Source organism: Macrobrachium nipponense, chromosome 33 (genome assembly GCF_015104395.2).
Source record: "Macrobrachium nipponense isolate FS-2020 chromosome 33, ASM1510439v2, whole genome shotgun sequence".
In the NCBI taxonomy this organism is placed as follows: Eukaryota; Metazoa; Arthropoda; class Malacostraca; order Decapoda; family Palaemonidae; genus Macrobrachium; species Macrobrachium nipponense.
Window position 1 is genome coordinate 26,095,537 of NC_087219.1, and position 17,500 is coordinate 26,113,036.

The 17,500-nt window shown below is 40.6% G+C and overlaps 2 protein-coding genes across 2 annotated transcripts in view; both read right to left on the reverse strand.

Moving 5' to 3' along the window:
* Window positions 1–1,337, reverse strand: part of LOC135202794 (foot protein 1 variant 2-like) — a 1,647-nt gene extending 310 nt beyond the window's left edge. The window contains exon 1 of the mRNA XM_064232254.1: window positions 1–1,337. This exon is cut by the window's left edge and continues 310 nt beyond it. Coding sequence (XP_064088324.1) covers window positions 1–1,337 — 1,337 coding nt within the window.
* The window catches only part of LOC135203032 (uncharacterized), a 339,686-nt gene that overhangs the window by 87,567 nt on the left and 234,619 nt on the right, over window positions 1–17,500 (reverse strand). The window lies entirely within an intron of this gene.

Sequence of the window (17,500 nt, forward strand, 5' to 3'; positions counted from 1 at the left end):
GGCCCGGCACGGCTTGCAGGCCCGCCACGTTCCCGGACGGTGGGGAGGGGCCTGACACGGGTCCAGGGACGGTGGGAGGGCCTGACTACGGGAACCACGGGTTCCCAGGACTGGTGGGCAGGGCCCTCCACAGGGCCCGGCACGGCTTGAAGGCCCGCTTGCGGTCGCCGGGACGGTGGGGAGGCTGACACGGGTCCGGGCAGGGGACCGCACGGTCCGGGACGTGGAGGCAGACACGGGTCCAGGGAGGGACGGTGGGCAGGCCCTCCACAGAGCACGGTACGGCTTGCAGGGCCCGCCACGGGTCCACGGACGGTAGGGGCGGGGGGAGGCCTGACACGGGTCCAGGGACGGTGGGCAGGCCCTCCACAGGGCCCGGCACGGCTTGCAGGCCCGCCACGGGTCCCGGGACGGTGGGGAGGCCTGACACGGGTCCAGGGACGGTGGGCAGGCCCTCCACAGGGCCCGGCACGGCTTGCAGGCCCGCCACGGGTCCCGGGACGGTGGGGAGGCCTGACACGGGTCCAGGTGACGGTGGGGGCCCTCCACAGGGCCCGGCACGGCTTGCAGGCCCGCCACGGGTCCCGGGACGGTGGGGAGGCCTGACACGGGTCCAGGGACGGTGGGGAGGCCTGACACGGGTCCAGGGACGGTGGGCAGGCCCTCCACAGGGCCCGGCACGGCTTGCAGGCCCGCCACGGGTCCGGGACGGTCGGGGAGGCCTGAGGGTCAGGGACGGTGGGCAGGCCCTCCACAGGGCCCGGCACGGCTTGGCGGGCCCGCCACGGGTCCCGGGGACGGGTGGGGGAGGCCTGACACGGGTCCAGGGACGGTGGGCAGGCCCTCACCCAGCCGGCACGGCTTGCAGGCCCGCCACGGGTCCCGGGACGGTGGGGAGGCCTGACACGGGTCCAGGGACGGTGGGCAGGCCCTCCACAGGGCCCGGCACGGCTTGCAGGCCCGCCACGGGTCCCGGGACGGTGGGGAGGCCTGACACGGGTCCAGGGACGGTCGGCAGGCCCGCCACGGGGCCCGGCACGGCTTGCAGGCCCGGCTTTCAGCCCCGCCGCAGGGCCCGGCACGGCTTGCAGGCCCGCCACAAAGCCCAGGACGGCTTGCAGGCCCACCACGGGGGCCCTGTGATGGCGGGCAGCTTTCCACAGGTCCCGGGACGGTGGGGAGACCCACCACAGGTCCCGGGATGGCATAGAGGCCCGCCACAGGTCCCGGGAGGGTGGGCAGGCCCGCCACAGGTCCCAGGATGGTGGGCAGGCCCACCATGGGTCCCAGGATGGTGGGCAGGCCCACCAAGGGGCTTGGGATGGCTTGCAGGCCATTCATGGGTCCTGGGATGGCGGGCAGAACCCCTGCCTTTTAAAAACTACAAACAATAATTTCCTTATAAGGGAGAACAGGCTACGTCTGTACCCTTTTCATGCTTCAGCCTTGTACGCTTAACCATCTAGTTTTCCTCCAAGCAGAGGCTATTCACCATCGTATCTACCTTTAACAGAGATCTCGAAGTCAACGTAAGATTTCTGCCAAATGAACACTTGGCTTTCAACTTGATTTCGTGGTTTTGTATGAGCTGACAACGTTGCTATTTCTTGTGATAATTAGAAAGTGACATTCACTGTAGTTAAGAAGAAAGATGGTAGAATGGTATAAGGATTCGCTTGTGTGTATGCGCGCATGTGTGTGTTTGTATATGTGTGTGCATGGCTGTTTCAAACGAACCCGTCTGCAGGGATTCAATTGAAGAATGATTTGAGTATGGGGACATTTGTTAGCAATTGTATATTGTTTTTGAAAATGATTTTGAAAAATTAACCATCACAAACACAAGTCGATGATAAAACTAACTCTCTCTCTCTCTCTCTCTCTCTCTCTCTCTCTCTCTCTCTCTCTCTCTCTCTCTCTCTCTCTCTCTCTGATTAGCAATCTTTTCATTCTGTATTTCCCATTACCTTCTGTTAATACTTCTTTCCAATGAATGGCAGAATATTCTTTGGAAGCTTGAATTTCCCGTCAATGTCCCCTGTGGTGGGCTTGTTCCATATGGATAGGGCCATCTTCTGAATAATAATAATAAACATCAGCTACCTTGCAGTAATAAGTGGTACGAGCACCAACCTGACGGAGTGATAGAAAACGATCAGGCAAAGATCCTCTGGGACTATGGTATCAGAACGGATAGGGTGATACGTGCAAACAGACCAGACGTGACGTTGATTGACAAAGCCAAGAAGAAAGTATCACTCATTGATGTCGCAATACCATGGGACACCAGAGTTGAAGAGAAAGAGAGGGAAAAATTGGATAAGTATCAAGATCTGAAAATAGAAATAAGAAGGATATGGGATATGCCAGTGGAAATCGTACCCATAATCATAGGAGCACTAGGCACGATCCCAAGATCCCTGAAAAGGAATCTAGAAAAACTAGAGGCTGAAGTAGCTCCAGGACTCATGCAGAAGAGTGTGATCCTAGAAACGGCACACATAGTAATAAGAGTGATGACTCATAAGGAGGCATGATGCAACCCGGAACCCCACACTATAAATACCACCCAGTCGAATTGGAGGACTGTGATAGAGCAAAAAAAAAAAAAAAAAAAAAAAAAAAAAAATAATAATAATAATAATAATAATAATAATAATAACTTTGAGACTACAACGGCCCCCTAGAAAGACTGAAAAGACTAAAACAGAACAGACGATAAACAAGTTCACGAAATCATAAGAAACAGAAAACTTCTTAATTGTATTATTATTACCCATTAATTCTCGTTAGTCATTGGCATAAGGACTGTTGACGGACGTGCAAATTCTTATGGGTAGTTGGGACGGGCAACCAGTCCTGTTCTTGAGCAGGCCAGAAAAATAAGAAAAAAGGGAAGAAAGGAATGGAGGTTTATAACCTCAAACCTCAAAATTTTCATGTATGTCTATTATTATTATTATTATTATTAGTTATTATTATTATTATTATTATTATTATTAATTATTATTATTATATTGAGAAGATGAGTCGTATTCATATGGAACAACCTCACCACAGGGTCCAGTGACTTGAAATTCGACGTTCCAAAGAATATTATGGTGTTCATTAGAAAAGAAGTAAGAGAAGGTAACAGAAAAACAGACAGAAAAGATCAGTTATTAGAAAAGAAAAAAATAAATGGACAAATAAATAAATAAATAAATAAACAGGTACTCGTAATTATAAAATACACACTGTTATCCATCATTTCACGTTGATCTATTTTGACTCTTAGGTGTGGCCATCACTATTTCCTTTAAGGAGAAAGAGGTCAGGTTCTTGAATACGCGATGTCAAAATGAGGCCTCCTGGCGTTCAAATAATGCACCCGATTCTAGGTTTACTTTTTTGACGTTTGCGACGCCAAAGCCACACCAAAGCAGTAATTTCACCAAGAGAATATGCATCCATTCTCATAAAAAGCTACTGTTCCACTGTCGCGGAAATAAGATACAAATGAGTACAGACTTGACTTAAGTTGACGCATTTGGTGTGAACAGGGTTTAGTCAAAATGACTTGCATCACTTGAATGAATGCGACTCGACTCCACTCGACGCGACGCATTTGGTGTTTCTTGCACAGGCTCCAGTGGAGGGCTTTAGCTACTGAATCGTGCCTCTTTTTGTGCTGGTTCTGTGCAAGTGCCGAACATTCGTTTGCTATGTGGTTTATGGCCTCGTTTTTGACATTACACTTCCTGCATATGGGTGAGATGTTATTCCCACCTATTGTTCGGTGGACACATCTGGGTCTTAGGGCCTGATTTTTGTGCCGCTGTTAGCACTCCCTCTGTTTCCTTTTTGAGTTATCATTATTATTATTTTTAGTCAGAAGAGGACTTCTATTTATATGGAAGAAGCCCACCACAGGGACTACTGACTTAAAATGCAAGTTTCCAAAGAACTATTATTATTATTATTATTATTATTATTATTATTTTTTTTTTTTTTTTTTTTTTTTTTTTTTTTTTTACTCTATCACAGTCCTCCAATTCGACTGGGTGGTATTTATAGTGTGGGGTTCCGGGTTGCATCCTGCCTCCTTAGGAGTAAATCACTCTTCTTACTATGTGTGCCGTTTCTAGGATCACACTCTTCTGCATGAGCCCTGGAGCTACTTCAGCCTCTAGTTTTTTCTAGATTCCTTTTCAGGGATCTTGGGATCGTGCCTAGTGCTCCTATGATTATGGGTACGATTTCCACTGGCATATCCCATATCCTTCTTATTTCTATTTTCAGATCTTGATACTTATCCAATTTTTCCCTCTCTTTCTCTTCAAACTCTGGTGTCCCATGGTATTGCGACATCAATGAGTGATACTTTCTTCTTGACTTTGTCAATCAACGTCACATCTGGTCTGTTTGCACGTATCACCCTATCCGTTCTGATACCATAGTCCCAGAGGATCTTCGCCTGATCGTTTTCTATCACTCCTTCAGGTTGGTGCTCGTACCACTTATTACTGCAAGGTAGCTGATGTTTCTTGCACAGGCTCCAGTGGAGGGCTTTTGCTACTGAATCATGCCTCTTTTTGTACTGGTTCTGTGCAAGTGCCGGGCATTCACTTGCTATGTGGTTTATGGTTTCACTTTTCGTATTGCACTTCCTACATATGGGAGAGATGTTATTTCCGTCTATCGTACTTTGAACATGTCTGGTTCTTAGGGCCTGATCTTGTGCCGCTGTATCATTCCTTCAGTTTCCTTCTTTAGCTCTCCCCTCTGTAGCCATTGCCAATTGTCATCGCTGGCTAGTTCTTTAGTCTGTCTCATGTATTGTCCATGCATTGGTTTGTTGTGCCAGTCCTCTGTTCTTTCTGTCTTTCTCCTGTCTCTGTATATTTCTGGGTCTTCGTCTGCTTTTATTAGTCCTTCTTCCCATGCACTCTTTAGCCACTCGTCTTCACTGGTTTTCAGATATTGCACCAGTGCTCTGTTTTCGATGTTGACGCAGTCCTCTATACTTAGTACCCTCTCCCTCCTTCCTTTCGTGTTATGTATAGTCTGTCCGTATTTGCTCTTGGGTGTAGTGCTTTGTGTATTGTCATATGTTTCCTGGTTTTCTGATCTATGCTGCGGAGTTTCTGCCTTCGTCCATTCCACTATTCCTGAGCTGTATCTGATTACTGGCACTGCCCACTGCATGTGTTTATGGCTTTTATCATATTTCCTCCATTGAGTTTTGACTTGAGTATCGCCTTGAGTCTCTGCATATATTCTTTCCTGATCGTGTCCTTCATCTCTTGGTGTTTTATATCTCCTCCTTCCATTATTCCCAGGTATTTGTATCCTGTCTCATCTATGTGTTTGATGTTGCGCCCCATCTGGTAGCTTTCATCCTTCAGTTCTCGTTACTTTGCCTTTTGTATGTTGACTAAGGCGCATTTTTTTTTTCTATTCCAAACTCCATCCTGATGTCCTCAGATACAATCCTTACAGGTCTGGATATTAGGGTATCTATTTCCTTGATGCTCTTACCATACAGCTTGATGTCGTCCATGAACATCAGATGGTTGATTCTGTTGCCTCTTTTCTTGAGTTGGTACCCGGCATCCATCTTCTGTAGTACTTTTGTCATGGGAATCATGGCTACTACGAAGAGTAGTGGGGACAGTGAGTCGCCCTGGAAGATCCCTCTCCTGATATTAACCTCTGCTAGTCTTATTCCAGAGCTTGTAAGTATTGTATTCCAGTTGCGCATTGTATTTTTGAGGAAGCTGATGGTATTATTATTATTAAAATTCAGAGACGAACTCTATTCATATGGAACATGACCTCCGAAGGGGCTACTGACTTGAAGAAATTCAAGTTAACATTTCAAAAGAAGTAACAAAAGGTCGCAAGAAGCACAGAAATTAGAGACCGGTTATCAGAAAAGAAAATAAAAATAAGAAGAGATCAGTATGAGAAAAGAAGAGATAAATAAACCAATTTATTCATATTCCTAAAATCACGCGCCATCGTTTGTTTACAAAAGACTCCACAAGGCTTCACAGATGCTTGGAAAGAAAATGATTCTTCGAAAACCAGAGATTCTTCTTCTTCGAGTCTCGTGATCAGATCGGGAAGGAAAAATCTCTAGGGACTTCAGATGTTTATATATCGTGTAAGAGAGATGAATTCCCCACAGACCACCAATTCCGGCATTAAATCACCCAGTAAGTGAGACAGACAGACAGACAGAGACAGAGACAGACAGAGAAAGATTATTTTTAAGCGAAAGACAGGAATGGAATCAAGTTCCTCTGATGGAGGATTTACTAGAAGCACTTTCATTAAAAATAAGTACGAATAGAAAATATTCCGTGAGGTCAAATTCTAATTGTTTACCAACACGAGAAAGATATATGGAGAGAGAGAGAGAGAGAGAGAGAGAGGAGAGAGAGAGAAGAGAGAGAGAGACAGAGAGAGAGAGATTGTATGTATTACTTCAGGTCAATGACAGATTCATTTATGGATTTATTTATTAATTCGTTGTTATTTATTTTTCATTTTTCATAATAATAATAACTATAATAATAATAATAATAATAATAATAATAATAATAATAATAATAATAATAATAATAATAATAATATTTCTCTGGAGTCTACAAGTCAGTAGCCGCTGAGGTGGGCTTCTTCAATATGAATAGGGTTCGTCTTCTGAATAATAATAATAATAATAATAATAATAATAATAATAATAATAATAATAATAATAATAATAATAATCAATAATAATAATAATAATAATAATAATAATTCTTTGGAGGCCCGAATTTTACAATGTTCCTCTCCCTTTGGCTTGAAGTTTATCTATTTTCATTTTATAGGGATTCAACTTTGCTTAACCCGGGTTAGCAAGTTAATGGTTGCTCTTGCTTGACTCATAATCTGTTTACAGTACGAAATAATAATAATAATAATATAAGTTCAACGGCATACAGCATACATTGCTATTCTATTCAAGGAAGTTAGCCTGAAGGAGGTTTTCCTTTCAATAATAATAATAGTAATAACTTGGAAGAAGAACTTGTTTGTGGCAATAATAATAATAATAATAATAATAATAATAATAATAATAATAATAATAATAATAATAATAATAATAATAATAATAATAATAATAATAATAATACTGAAACGACCAACGGAGCAGTATACAGCACAGTAAATTCGCCTCTAAGTCGAAAAGTTCATAAAATTGGGCAGAACAGGCCGGGCGCCATTTGCCTCAGTTCTAGACCTGCATACGAAATTCACAGCTGTCACCCCCAATGGGACCCAAAAATTAAATAAAATGGGAGGAAGCGGATATGTAACAACACGCTTTTCAGTCGAAAGCCTAAATGCTGCTGTAGAATTCAGCTGTCGGGTTGAAATGGTTCTCTCTCTCTCTCTCTCTCTCTCTCTCTCTCTCTCTCTCTCTCTTCTCTCTCACTGTCCTTGCAATGTATTTTAGTTGTGTTCAGAAGTACCTAAAATCTCTTTATCTCTCTCTCTCTTCTTGTAAGATCTATCTCGTATTGAGAATTACTTAGTTTCTTTCCTCTCTCATCTCCTCTCTCTAGTCTCGTCTTTCTAGTAATGTCTATCTCGTGTTTGAGAATTTATGTAAAATTTCTCTATTTCTCTCTCTCTCTCTCTCTCTCCTCTCTCTCTCTCTCTCTCTCTCTCTCTCTTTCTCTCTTCTCGTAATTTCTATCTCGTGTTGAGATTTATGTAAAATTTCTCTCTCTCTCTCTCTCTCTCTCTCTCTCTCTCTCTCTCTCTCTCTCTCTCTTTCTTCTTGTAATGTCAATCTAGTTTTGAGAATTATGTAAAATCTCTCTCTCTCTCTCTCTCTCTCTCTCTCTCTCTCTCTCTCTCTCTCTCATATGGCTTTCTCTGGTTGATAAAATACGTAAAGCCTGTCTTGTGTGAAACAGATACCACAAAATATTAATAATAATAATAATAATAATATCTCTTATTTTCAGCTCAGGGTCGTATACTACAGAGAATATACAAAGCACAGACAATACAACACAATACAACCAGAAACCCACATTCCTTTCTCGCCCTCCATTATAAAACAAGATGGACATGGCTTCCATCTGCTTTCGTTAATTCTTGCAACGTCAGATTAAATGAGCAAATAAATCAATCAGCAATGCATTTCGGTTGGCCAATGGGTGGTCATATTCCTTTCTAAATGCTCTCGTAAACTATGCACATATACATTCCTTGCTAAATGCTTACGTAGGCATATGTACGTACATTCTCTGTTACGTGCACACATAGTCCTATGTAAGTACATTCTCTGTAAAATGCTCACATAGTCCTATGTACGTACATTCTCTGTAAAATGCTCACATAGTCCTATGTACGTACATTCTCTGTAAAATGCTCACGTAGGCCTATGTACGTAGTACATTCTTTGTTAATGCTCACATAGGTCTACGTACGCACATTCACTGTTCTCGCGTAGGCCTATGTACGTACATTCTCTGTTAAATGCTAACATAGGCCTACGTACGTATATTCGTTTTAAAATCTCAGTAGTGCGTAAAAGTACATCGTAAATGCTCACCGTAGGTTACGTACGATCATTTCTTTTGTAAATGCTCACGTAGGCCAATATACGTACAATCCCTGTTAAATGTTCATGTAGGCCTATGTACGTACATTCCTTGTTAAATGTTGACTTAGGCCTGTGTATGTATATTCCTTGCTAAATGCTTATGCATGCTATGTACGTACATTCCGGTTAAATGTTCAAGTAGGCCTATGATGTACATTCCTTGCTGTAGATCACGTAGGCCTATACGTACCTATTTCTACTTATTTCATTGCATACAAAGACTTACACCAACGCGCGCGCACACACATACGCACACAAGTTATGCAAAGCTGCTTATTTTCCTCAAAGGAATCGGAGGATTCCCATTTAGATTCCGTGGGTGTGTGTTTTTTTTTTTTTTTTTTTTTTTTTTTTTTTAAAGGCATCTTCTTCGGTAAAGTGGTTACGCTCTATTATCAAAACCCTCGGCTTCCTTACTTCCGTGAATCTGGATTCGTGGGACGGACGCAAAGAGAACAGAATTTCTCGCTGCTGCTGCCGCTTCCAATTTGCATAAAAGTCCTCCTTTTGATTGTGACGACGTCGAGAGAGAGAGAGAGAGAGAGAGAGAGAGAGAGAGAGAGAGAGAGAGAGGTTGTCCGTAAATTCGAAGCACGAGAAGACCATGTAAAAGTAGAGATAGAGAGAGAGAGAGAGGAGAAAGGATTCTAAGTTCAAGCACGAGAAAGAACCTGTAAAAGGAGAGAAGAAGGGGACAGGATTGAAGAAATTTCACAACACGAGAAAGACCCGCGAAAGAGAGAGAGAGAGACCGCCGGCAGTAAAGCTACTTCCCTTTATGAACACAAACATATTTGAGGAATTCCTAACAGAACCAAGATACCATTTCCCTATAAAGAGAAAAAATTTCATAAAAGACTGCCACAGATCATTTTCACCCGATAATTGCAGTCATCTAATAAATTCTGATGTCAGTAACACCAGGAATTAAATGCCATGCCAGCTTTGCCGCTGAGGGGAAAGACAGAAGAACCATATACGACCGAGGGGAGCGAAAATCAACCGTTTGTGTACATTATCTGAGGACAATTTTTTCCTCTGATATTCCAGCGCTCGGCTGAGATAGATAAGCTCTGAGCCAGAAGGGAATTATAGGAATGTTGCTGTTGACCAAAAGGAAGGGATTGCAAATTTTGCTTTTAATGAAAATGAAGAATATTGCCTTTAACCAGAATTAAGTGACTGAAAATATTGCTTTTAACCAGAACGAAGTGACTGCAAATGTTGGTTTTAACCAGAAGGAAGGGAACCCATATTTACTTTCAATGAGAATGAAGAATATTCCCTTTAACCTGAATTAAGTGATTGCACATATTGCTTATAACAAGAATGCGGTGACTACAAATGTTGCTTTTAAATAAAGAAGTTATATGAAACGCTACTTTTAATCAAAATGAAGTAACAAATTATAGCCTTTAGATAATATGAAGGCTTTTCATTTTAATCATTTTCTATCTCGACTGACGGGAGCATTTGCTTACACAGATTCTACTCAAGTTCCAGGATCTTCCTTTACTTTCCAGCAACAATTTTGGAACAGGAGAATGGAAGATGACTTTCAAATTCGGGAGGTTGTCAGCTAGTTTCAAGGTACTTTTCTTGCATTCTTAACTCTTTCAGTTCATTTTTTTTTTTTTTTTTTTTTTTTTTTTGTATGGTGTTTTTACGTTGCATGGAACCATGGTTATTCAGCAACGGGACCAACGCCTTTACGTGACTTCCGAACGACGTCGAGAGTGAACTTCTATCACCAGAAATACACATCTCTCACTCCTCAATGGAATGGCCGAGAATTGAACTCGCAACCACCGAGGTGGGACGCCAACACCATGCCGACCACGCCACTGAAGCACTTTTTTTTGTCCGCCCTCAGATCTTGAAAACTACTGAGGTTAGAGGGCTGCAAATTGGTCTGTTGATCATCCACCCTCCAAGCATCAAAAAACATACCAAATAGCAGCCCTCTGTTCATAGTAGCTTTTATTTCATTTAAGGTTCAAGTTAGCCATGATCGTAAGTCTGGCAACGATATAGGACAGGCTACCACCAGGCCGTGGTTAAAGTTTCATGGGCCGCGGTTCATACAGCATTATACCGAGACCACCGAAAGATAGATCTATTTTCGGTGGCCTTGAGTATAAGCTGTACAGAAAACTCGATTGTTCGTAAAACACTTCTTTAACTTACAATCTGGTTTATTTAGATTTTCATGCGTTTTAAATATTTCTTTATCTTAATTGATTTGTTCATTCATTTAAGTCATTTGCTTATGTTTAAAAGTCCCAATATCTAAGTATTCTTGGTACAAAGTAGATATTTCCTTTTAGGTAAAGATTTGGCCAAAATTCCCACTTCTTGCTGGAAATCTGTTCACGCCTAAACTTGACCAGGAAATGAAATCTTGGTTTCTAGGCCTCAGAGATTTACCCAAACTCCCGTCTCTAGGCCTAGAAAATAATAATAAAAAAAAACCCTAACTGGATATGTAACATAGGCTTATTTAACGAGAAAGCCTATAAGCTGGTATACCACTCAGCACCTCCTTCTCTCTCTCTCTCTCTCTCTCTCTCTTTATCTGAGGTATTTATCCCTCTCTTTTGTTGATAGTGGAGGATAATATTCCAGATAATCAAGGTAATTGTGCAAATCGTGAAATTTTGCACAAAGGCCCACTAAACTATTCTATACACTTTCAAACTCCTGGCAAAAAAAAAAAATCCATTTTTCAAAATGGCCACCCAATTTTTCAATATGGCGGTTTTTGCAATGGAAGAAATCTGAAATATCGACTTCATATTATCTGTTAACGTTCTTTTGAATAAAACTGGTGAATTAATTTATGTACATTCTTTCTAGAACGTTTCCAATAATCAATAATAAGTTTATTTCTAATAGTTTTGTACTGCGCATGCGCAAAAAATCAGAATACAAAAATTTTCACAGCTTAACCATGCCTTTTTTGGCATTTCAACGCGCGTTTTGGAACACAACGCATGAATAATGATTTTTTTTTTTGTCCCTACATTCAAATTTCATAATAATATCAAGAAGACGAACAAAGCATTTTCTAACATTGCAATTGATCAAGCACATGAACAGAACAACGCTTCAATAAAAGGTGACGGTGGTGCTATTGGTTTAACGGAGGATCCTGCAGCTTTGAGACGCTGGATGGTAGTTGGTCCCGAAATAAGCAGACTAGTAGCCGAGTTTGAAACCATTGGCAATTCACCCCACAGGTTGTCAGATATTAAACGCCATGAGGATACAATGATCCCACAGAAGTCATTCTTTGAAGTTCAAAGGTTTGTTAAGACTTTAAATGATTTCGGAAATCCATTTCTAGAAGAATCCTCTGATCTTTACAAACTTGACTCAAAAGTTATTGTGAGTTCAGAGGTTGCATAAATCGACACCTTAAAGGATATTGGGCTAAAGCAATACGACGAATTTCTACAAAGAATTACAAATGAGGGACAACCTGATTTCTACGATCCAATCAAAATGAACAACTTCCCTTTGCTCAGCCGCAAATCAAAGCCAAATAGCACAGGACCTTAAAAAAGAAAGATAGAAAATTTGAAAAATGGTTGTAATCTGTATTCGAGGTTCTTCATTTCATGCCAAAGCAGACAATGCGATATGGAAGATTTCTTCAGCCATGAAGAAATCAATGTCACAAGATGGATGTTGAAAACCCAGCAACTGATCCAATGTCTGACCCATTGATGATTGATGGCGCAGCTGGTAAATTCAAAACCAGGTGGTAAATTCAAAACCAGGAGGTAAATTCAAAACCAGGAGGTAAATTCAAAACCAGGAGGGTAAATTTTTTTTTCAAAACCAGGTTGGGGGGGGGGGGGGTAAATTCAAACAGGAGGTAAATTCAAACCAGGAGGTAATTCAAAAACCAGGAGGTAAATTCAAAACCAGGTGGTAAATTCAAAACCAGGAGGTAAATTCAAAACCAGGAGGTAAATTCAAAACCAGGAGGTAAATTCAAAACCAGGAGGTAAATTCAAAACCAGGTGGTAAATTCAAAACCAGGAGGTATTCAAAAACCAGAGGTAAATTCAAAACAGGAGTAAATTCAAACAGGAGGTAAATTCAAACCGAAAAAAAAGGTAAATTCAAAACCAGGAGGTAAATTCAAAACCAGGTGTAAATTCAAAACCAGGAGGTAAATTCAAAACCAGGTGGTAAATTCAAAACCAGGAGGTAATTAAATTCAAAACCAGGTGGTAAAATTCAAACCAGGGAGGTAAAATTCAAACAAGGTTGGTAAATTCAAACCGGGGGAGGTAAATTCAAAACCAGGAGGTAAATTAAAACCAGGTTGGTTAAATTCAAAACCAGAGGTAAATTCAAACGGTGGTAAATTCACCATGAGGTCAAATTCAAAACCAGGTTAGGTCCAAATTCAAAACCAGGAGTTAAATTCAAAACCAGGATAAATTCAAAACCAGGAAATGGTAAAATTAAAACCAGAGGTAAATTCAAAACCTCCAGGAAATAGGAAATTCAAAACCAGTGGTTAAATAAATTCCAAAACCGGAGTAAATTCAAACCAGGAGTTCAATTCAAAACCAGGAGGTAAATTCAAAACCAGGTGGTAAATTCAAACCAAGGAGGTAAATTCACCCGGGTGGTAAATTCAAAACCCAGAGGTAAATTCAAAACCCGGAGGTTAAATTCAAACCAGGAGGTAAATTCAAAACCAGGTGGTAAATTCAAAACCAGGAGGTAAATTCAAAACCAGGAGGTAAATTCAAAACCAGGAGGTAAATTCAAAACCAGGTGGTAAATTCAAAACCAGGAGGTAAATTCAAAACCAGGAGGTAAATTCAAAACCAGGAGGTAAATTCAAAACCAGGTTGGTTAAATTCATCCAGGTGGAGGTTCCAAATTCAAAACCAGGAGGTAAATTCACGGAGGTGGTAAATTCAAAACCAGGAGGAAAGGTTCAAAACAGGTGGTAAACTTCAAACCAGGAGGTCATCAAAACCAGGAGGTTGGTCCAAATTCAAAAACCAGGCCGGATGGTATCAAACAAACCAGGTCCTTGGAGGTAAATTCAAAACCAGGAGGTAAATTCAAAACCAGGAGGTAAATTCAAAACCAGGAGGTAAATTCAAAACCAGGAGGTAAATTCAAAACCAGGTGGTAAATTCAAAACCAGACAATTCAAAACCACCTCGGGAATCAATGACTACGCCCATGATATTATTTTACCGCACATTGCTTCTTGCTTAAGTAGGTATCCAAGGGTAGACGTTGTATTCGATGTGTATAGAAAAGACAGTGTTAAGGCACCAGGGAAAAGAGCGGTTCCGGAGTGAGACGAAAAGTGGTTGGAACTACTAAACCACCAAAGGTTCGGAGTCGTTTTCTAAGAGTTGTTCGCTTTCCTTTGTGAGTTGATCGTGACCACTGAGACTGACAAACACATATTTGTAACCCTAGGAGAAACTGTCCTTCCAAATAAGATTTCAGACATAACCCAGCTGTACCCGTGCAACCGTGAAGAGGCTGACACTCGAAATATTCGTTTATATCCGGCATGCAGTCATCAATGGATGTAAGGCCATTTCCATGTACAGTACAGATAATGACGTTGTAGTTTTAGGAAATTCCTTATTCGAAAAGCTTGGACTTGATGGAATGTGGATAGGTATTTCCAATGATTTTGCAGCATTACTGGAAATACCTGCGGGCGCGTTGCCATTTTTTCACGCGTTTACTGGTTGCGATACCGTCTCAGCATTTCGAGGAAGAGGTCAAAAATCAGCGTGGCAGACATGGGAGGTATTTCCAGATGGTTCCGAGGTATTCATTCGCCTTCGTACGTTACGATTTAATTTCAGAGTCTGACATAGAAATCCTTGATGCACAATGTACGACAGGGCAACAACTACATTTGCAGTCAATGAATTTCGTTTTGAATTGTTTGCGAGAAAACAAAGGTCTTTGGATGCAATCCCTCCAACTAAGGATGCTTTAATGCAGCACATCAAGAGGGCAGCATACCCAGGTGGGCATGTTTGGGGTCAAGTTTTGAATCGAAATCAAGAGCTGCCTGGTCCTGAAACTTTGGGGTTGGGTAAAAGATAAAGACAGTGAAACATGGAAACCCAAATGGACACTGATCCCTTCTGTTGCTGCATCTTGTCAGGAACTGTTGAAATGTGGGTGAAAAAATCAAACTATGTTGGTAACTGCAAGTGCTATCGCTCTGGGCTTTCTTGTCCAGATTATGTTCATGTAACTGTCAGGTTCGACAAAAAGCAGTCTACTGTGGCTATTTTGTATCCTAATAAGGCAAACTGTACTTGTTGTGGAATGGTTGTAGCCAGAATTTGTAATTCTCGTTAACGTTAAATAATAAAACGGCCTTTTTTACCATTTGGCAGCCATTTTGAAACCGGAAATGGCTTTCATTGACCTTTGGGTTACTTGCTATCATGCCAAATTGTTGTACAAATGAATGAGTAGAGAAATTCTTGACTAATTTAAATGTTTTGTCGAGTTATATGAAGATACTTGTCATGAGAACAGTTGTGAACGACGCCATTTTGAAAAAAAGGAGTGGCCATCTTGAAAAAACAAAAATTTGTTTTGGCCAGGACCCGAATTTTGCAACGTACAGGTTAAACAATCAGTGTGCCAAGTTTCATACTTGTATCACAATTAGCACAATTCTACTCTAATATCCCCCACTATGAAGTATCTGTTCAAAGTCGAGACTTGTACATCATAATAAAAATTTGTGGACGCGATCTCTCTCACCGAGCCAATCTTTATTGAACGCAGCGACAGTATACTTGCAAGCAGCGAACGAATTGCTTAATACTTTTTGCTTTTGTTTTGCTGTTACTTTTAGTTTTGCAGTTGTGTTTTTGTTTTTGTTTCCAATCGGAGTTGAGAGGATTGCTTGATGGAATGGTCAAGGTGAAAAGCTGAATTCGACGCCGAGCCAAAACCTGCAGTGATGTGTATATATATAAATATATAACCATTCAGGTTTTATGACCGAGTTTGTTAACGCTGCTGCGTGAATAGGGGGTGGGGGGGGGGGGGGGATTTGGTTCTGTAGTTAGTTCCGGTTGCTGAGGTGGCGGAGTTTTTCAGTATCCGTCTCTCTCTCTCTCTCTCTCTCTCTCTCTCTCTCTCTCTCTCTCTCTCTCTCTCTCTCTATATATATATATATATATATATATATATATATATATATATATATATATATATATATATATCCTTCAGTTCAAGATTTCATACATAAAAAGAAAATACAAAAAGAAAACCCAGGGAGTTGGTCGACTGACCTGAGCGGTGTGGCCCAGAATACCAAATTGCGTCTGGTTCTATAAAAGAAAAATAAAATAAAAAAAAGTTTAGTAGATATGTGACACAGAACCTAACAAACTCTCTCTCTCTCTCTCTCTCTCTCTCTCTCTCTTAAACAGATCCTGTAAAGCCTAAACCAACTACAGGGAAAGGAAACTACTTGAAAGTCTAGAGTTTAAGGTTAAAAAAAATCTCTCCTCTCTCTCTCTCTCTCTCTCTCTCTCTCTCTCTCTATCTGATTTGTGTTTCCCATATTGGTAATCACACCAGATTATTGTCGGAATAAATTGCATCACAAAACATATAGGAAAGGAAACACACACACACACATCCACAAACAGAGAGAGAGAGAGAGAGAGAGAGAGGAGAGAGAGGGAGAGGCAGAGAGAGAGAGAGAGAGAGAGAGAGAGAGAGAGAGAGAGAGAGAGAGAGAGAGAGCATTTCGTTTGCTCTGAATCGCCCACTGGAAGGATTAGAACGAGAGAGAACAACACACCGCTTGATCAGTTGAACAAAACAATATAGAGCGGAGTGACACAAAATAAAACAAAGAGGAAAATACTGAAAGAATGTTACTGAAAAAAGAGGAGGACTATCCAATATATATATATATATATATATATATATATATATATATATATATATATATATATATATATTATACAAACAGTTTCCTTTTTTTAATATATTAATTCGCTACCTCGGAATTAAAAAAAGAAATAAAATTCCCCTTAGTTTAACATATATGAAAACATATTAACTCCGAGGTAGAGCGAATTAGATATTAAAAAAACAAAAAAGGACATTTGTAGCTCGATGTATGTATATGAATCACGGTAATTGTGACATGACTATATATATATATATATATATATATATATATATATATATATATATATATATATATATATATATATATATAACGTACATTTATATATGCACATACATGTATATATATTTTATAATATGTATGTATGTATGATGTATGTATGTATGTATGTATGTATGTATGTATGTATGGCATATACGTTAAGATTAACACATATTCAATTTTGGTCCTAACTGGGCATATTTAGCGGTTATTATTTCCCAAAATCATTTGACTCAGATTTTTCCACATCAATATGTCGTAATTATCAGTACATTCACATTGTAAAGGAAGAAAATGACCTCTTTATTCCAATGTGAGATTACCTCCGTCTATCAGTATTACCAACTAACGAAAGGTAATCAGGATTTCCGCACACATATTATGTTGCAGTTATACAAGTGAGCTGGAATTAAAAACGCGATGGAAATAAAACTTCCATGCTGTTGTACACTAAAAGTTCTGTTATGGGAGGCACTGGTCTTGTATACGATTGAAATTAGGCCTATATGAAGCCTAATTCACCTTTCAACAGTTGGCCATTATGTACCTGGGCATATATGTAATGTTTTGTTTGTTATCCATTGAAGCAGATTCATTTCTTCTTCGTCTTCTTCTTCTTCTTCTCTTCTTCTTCTTCA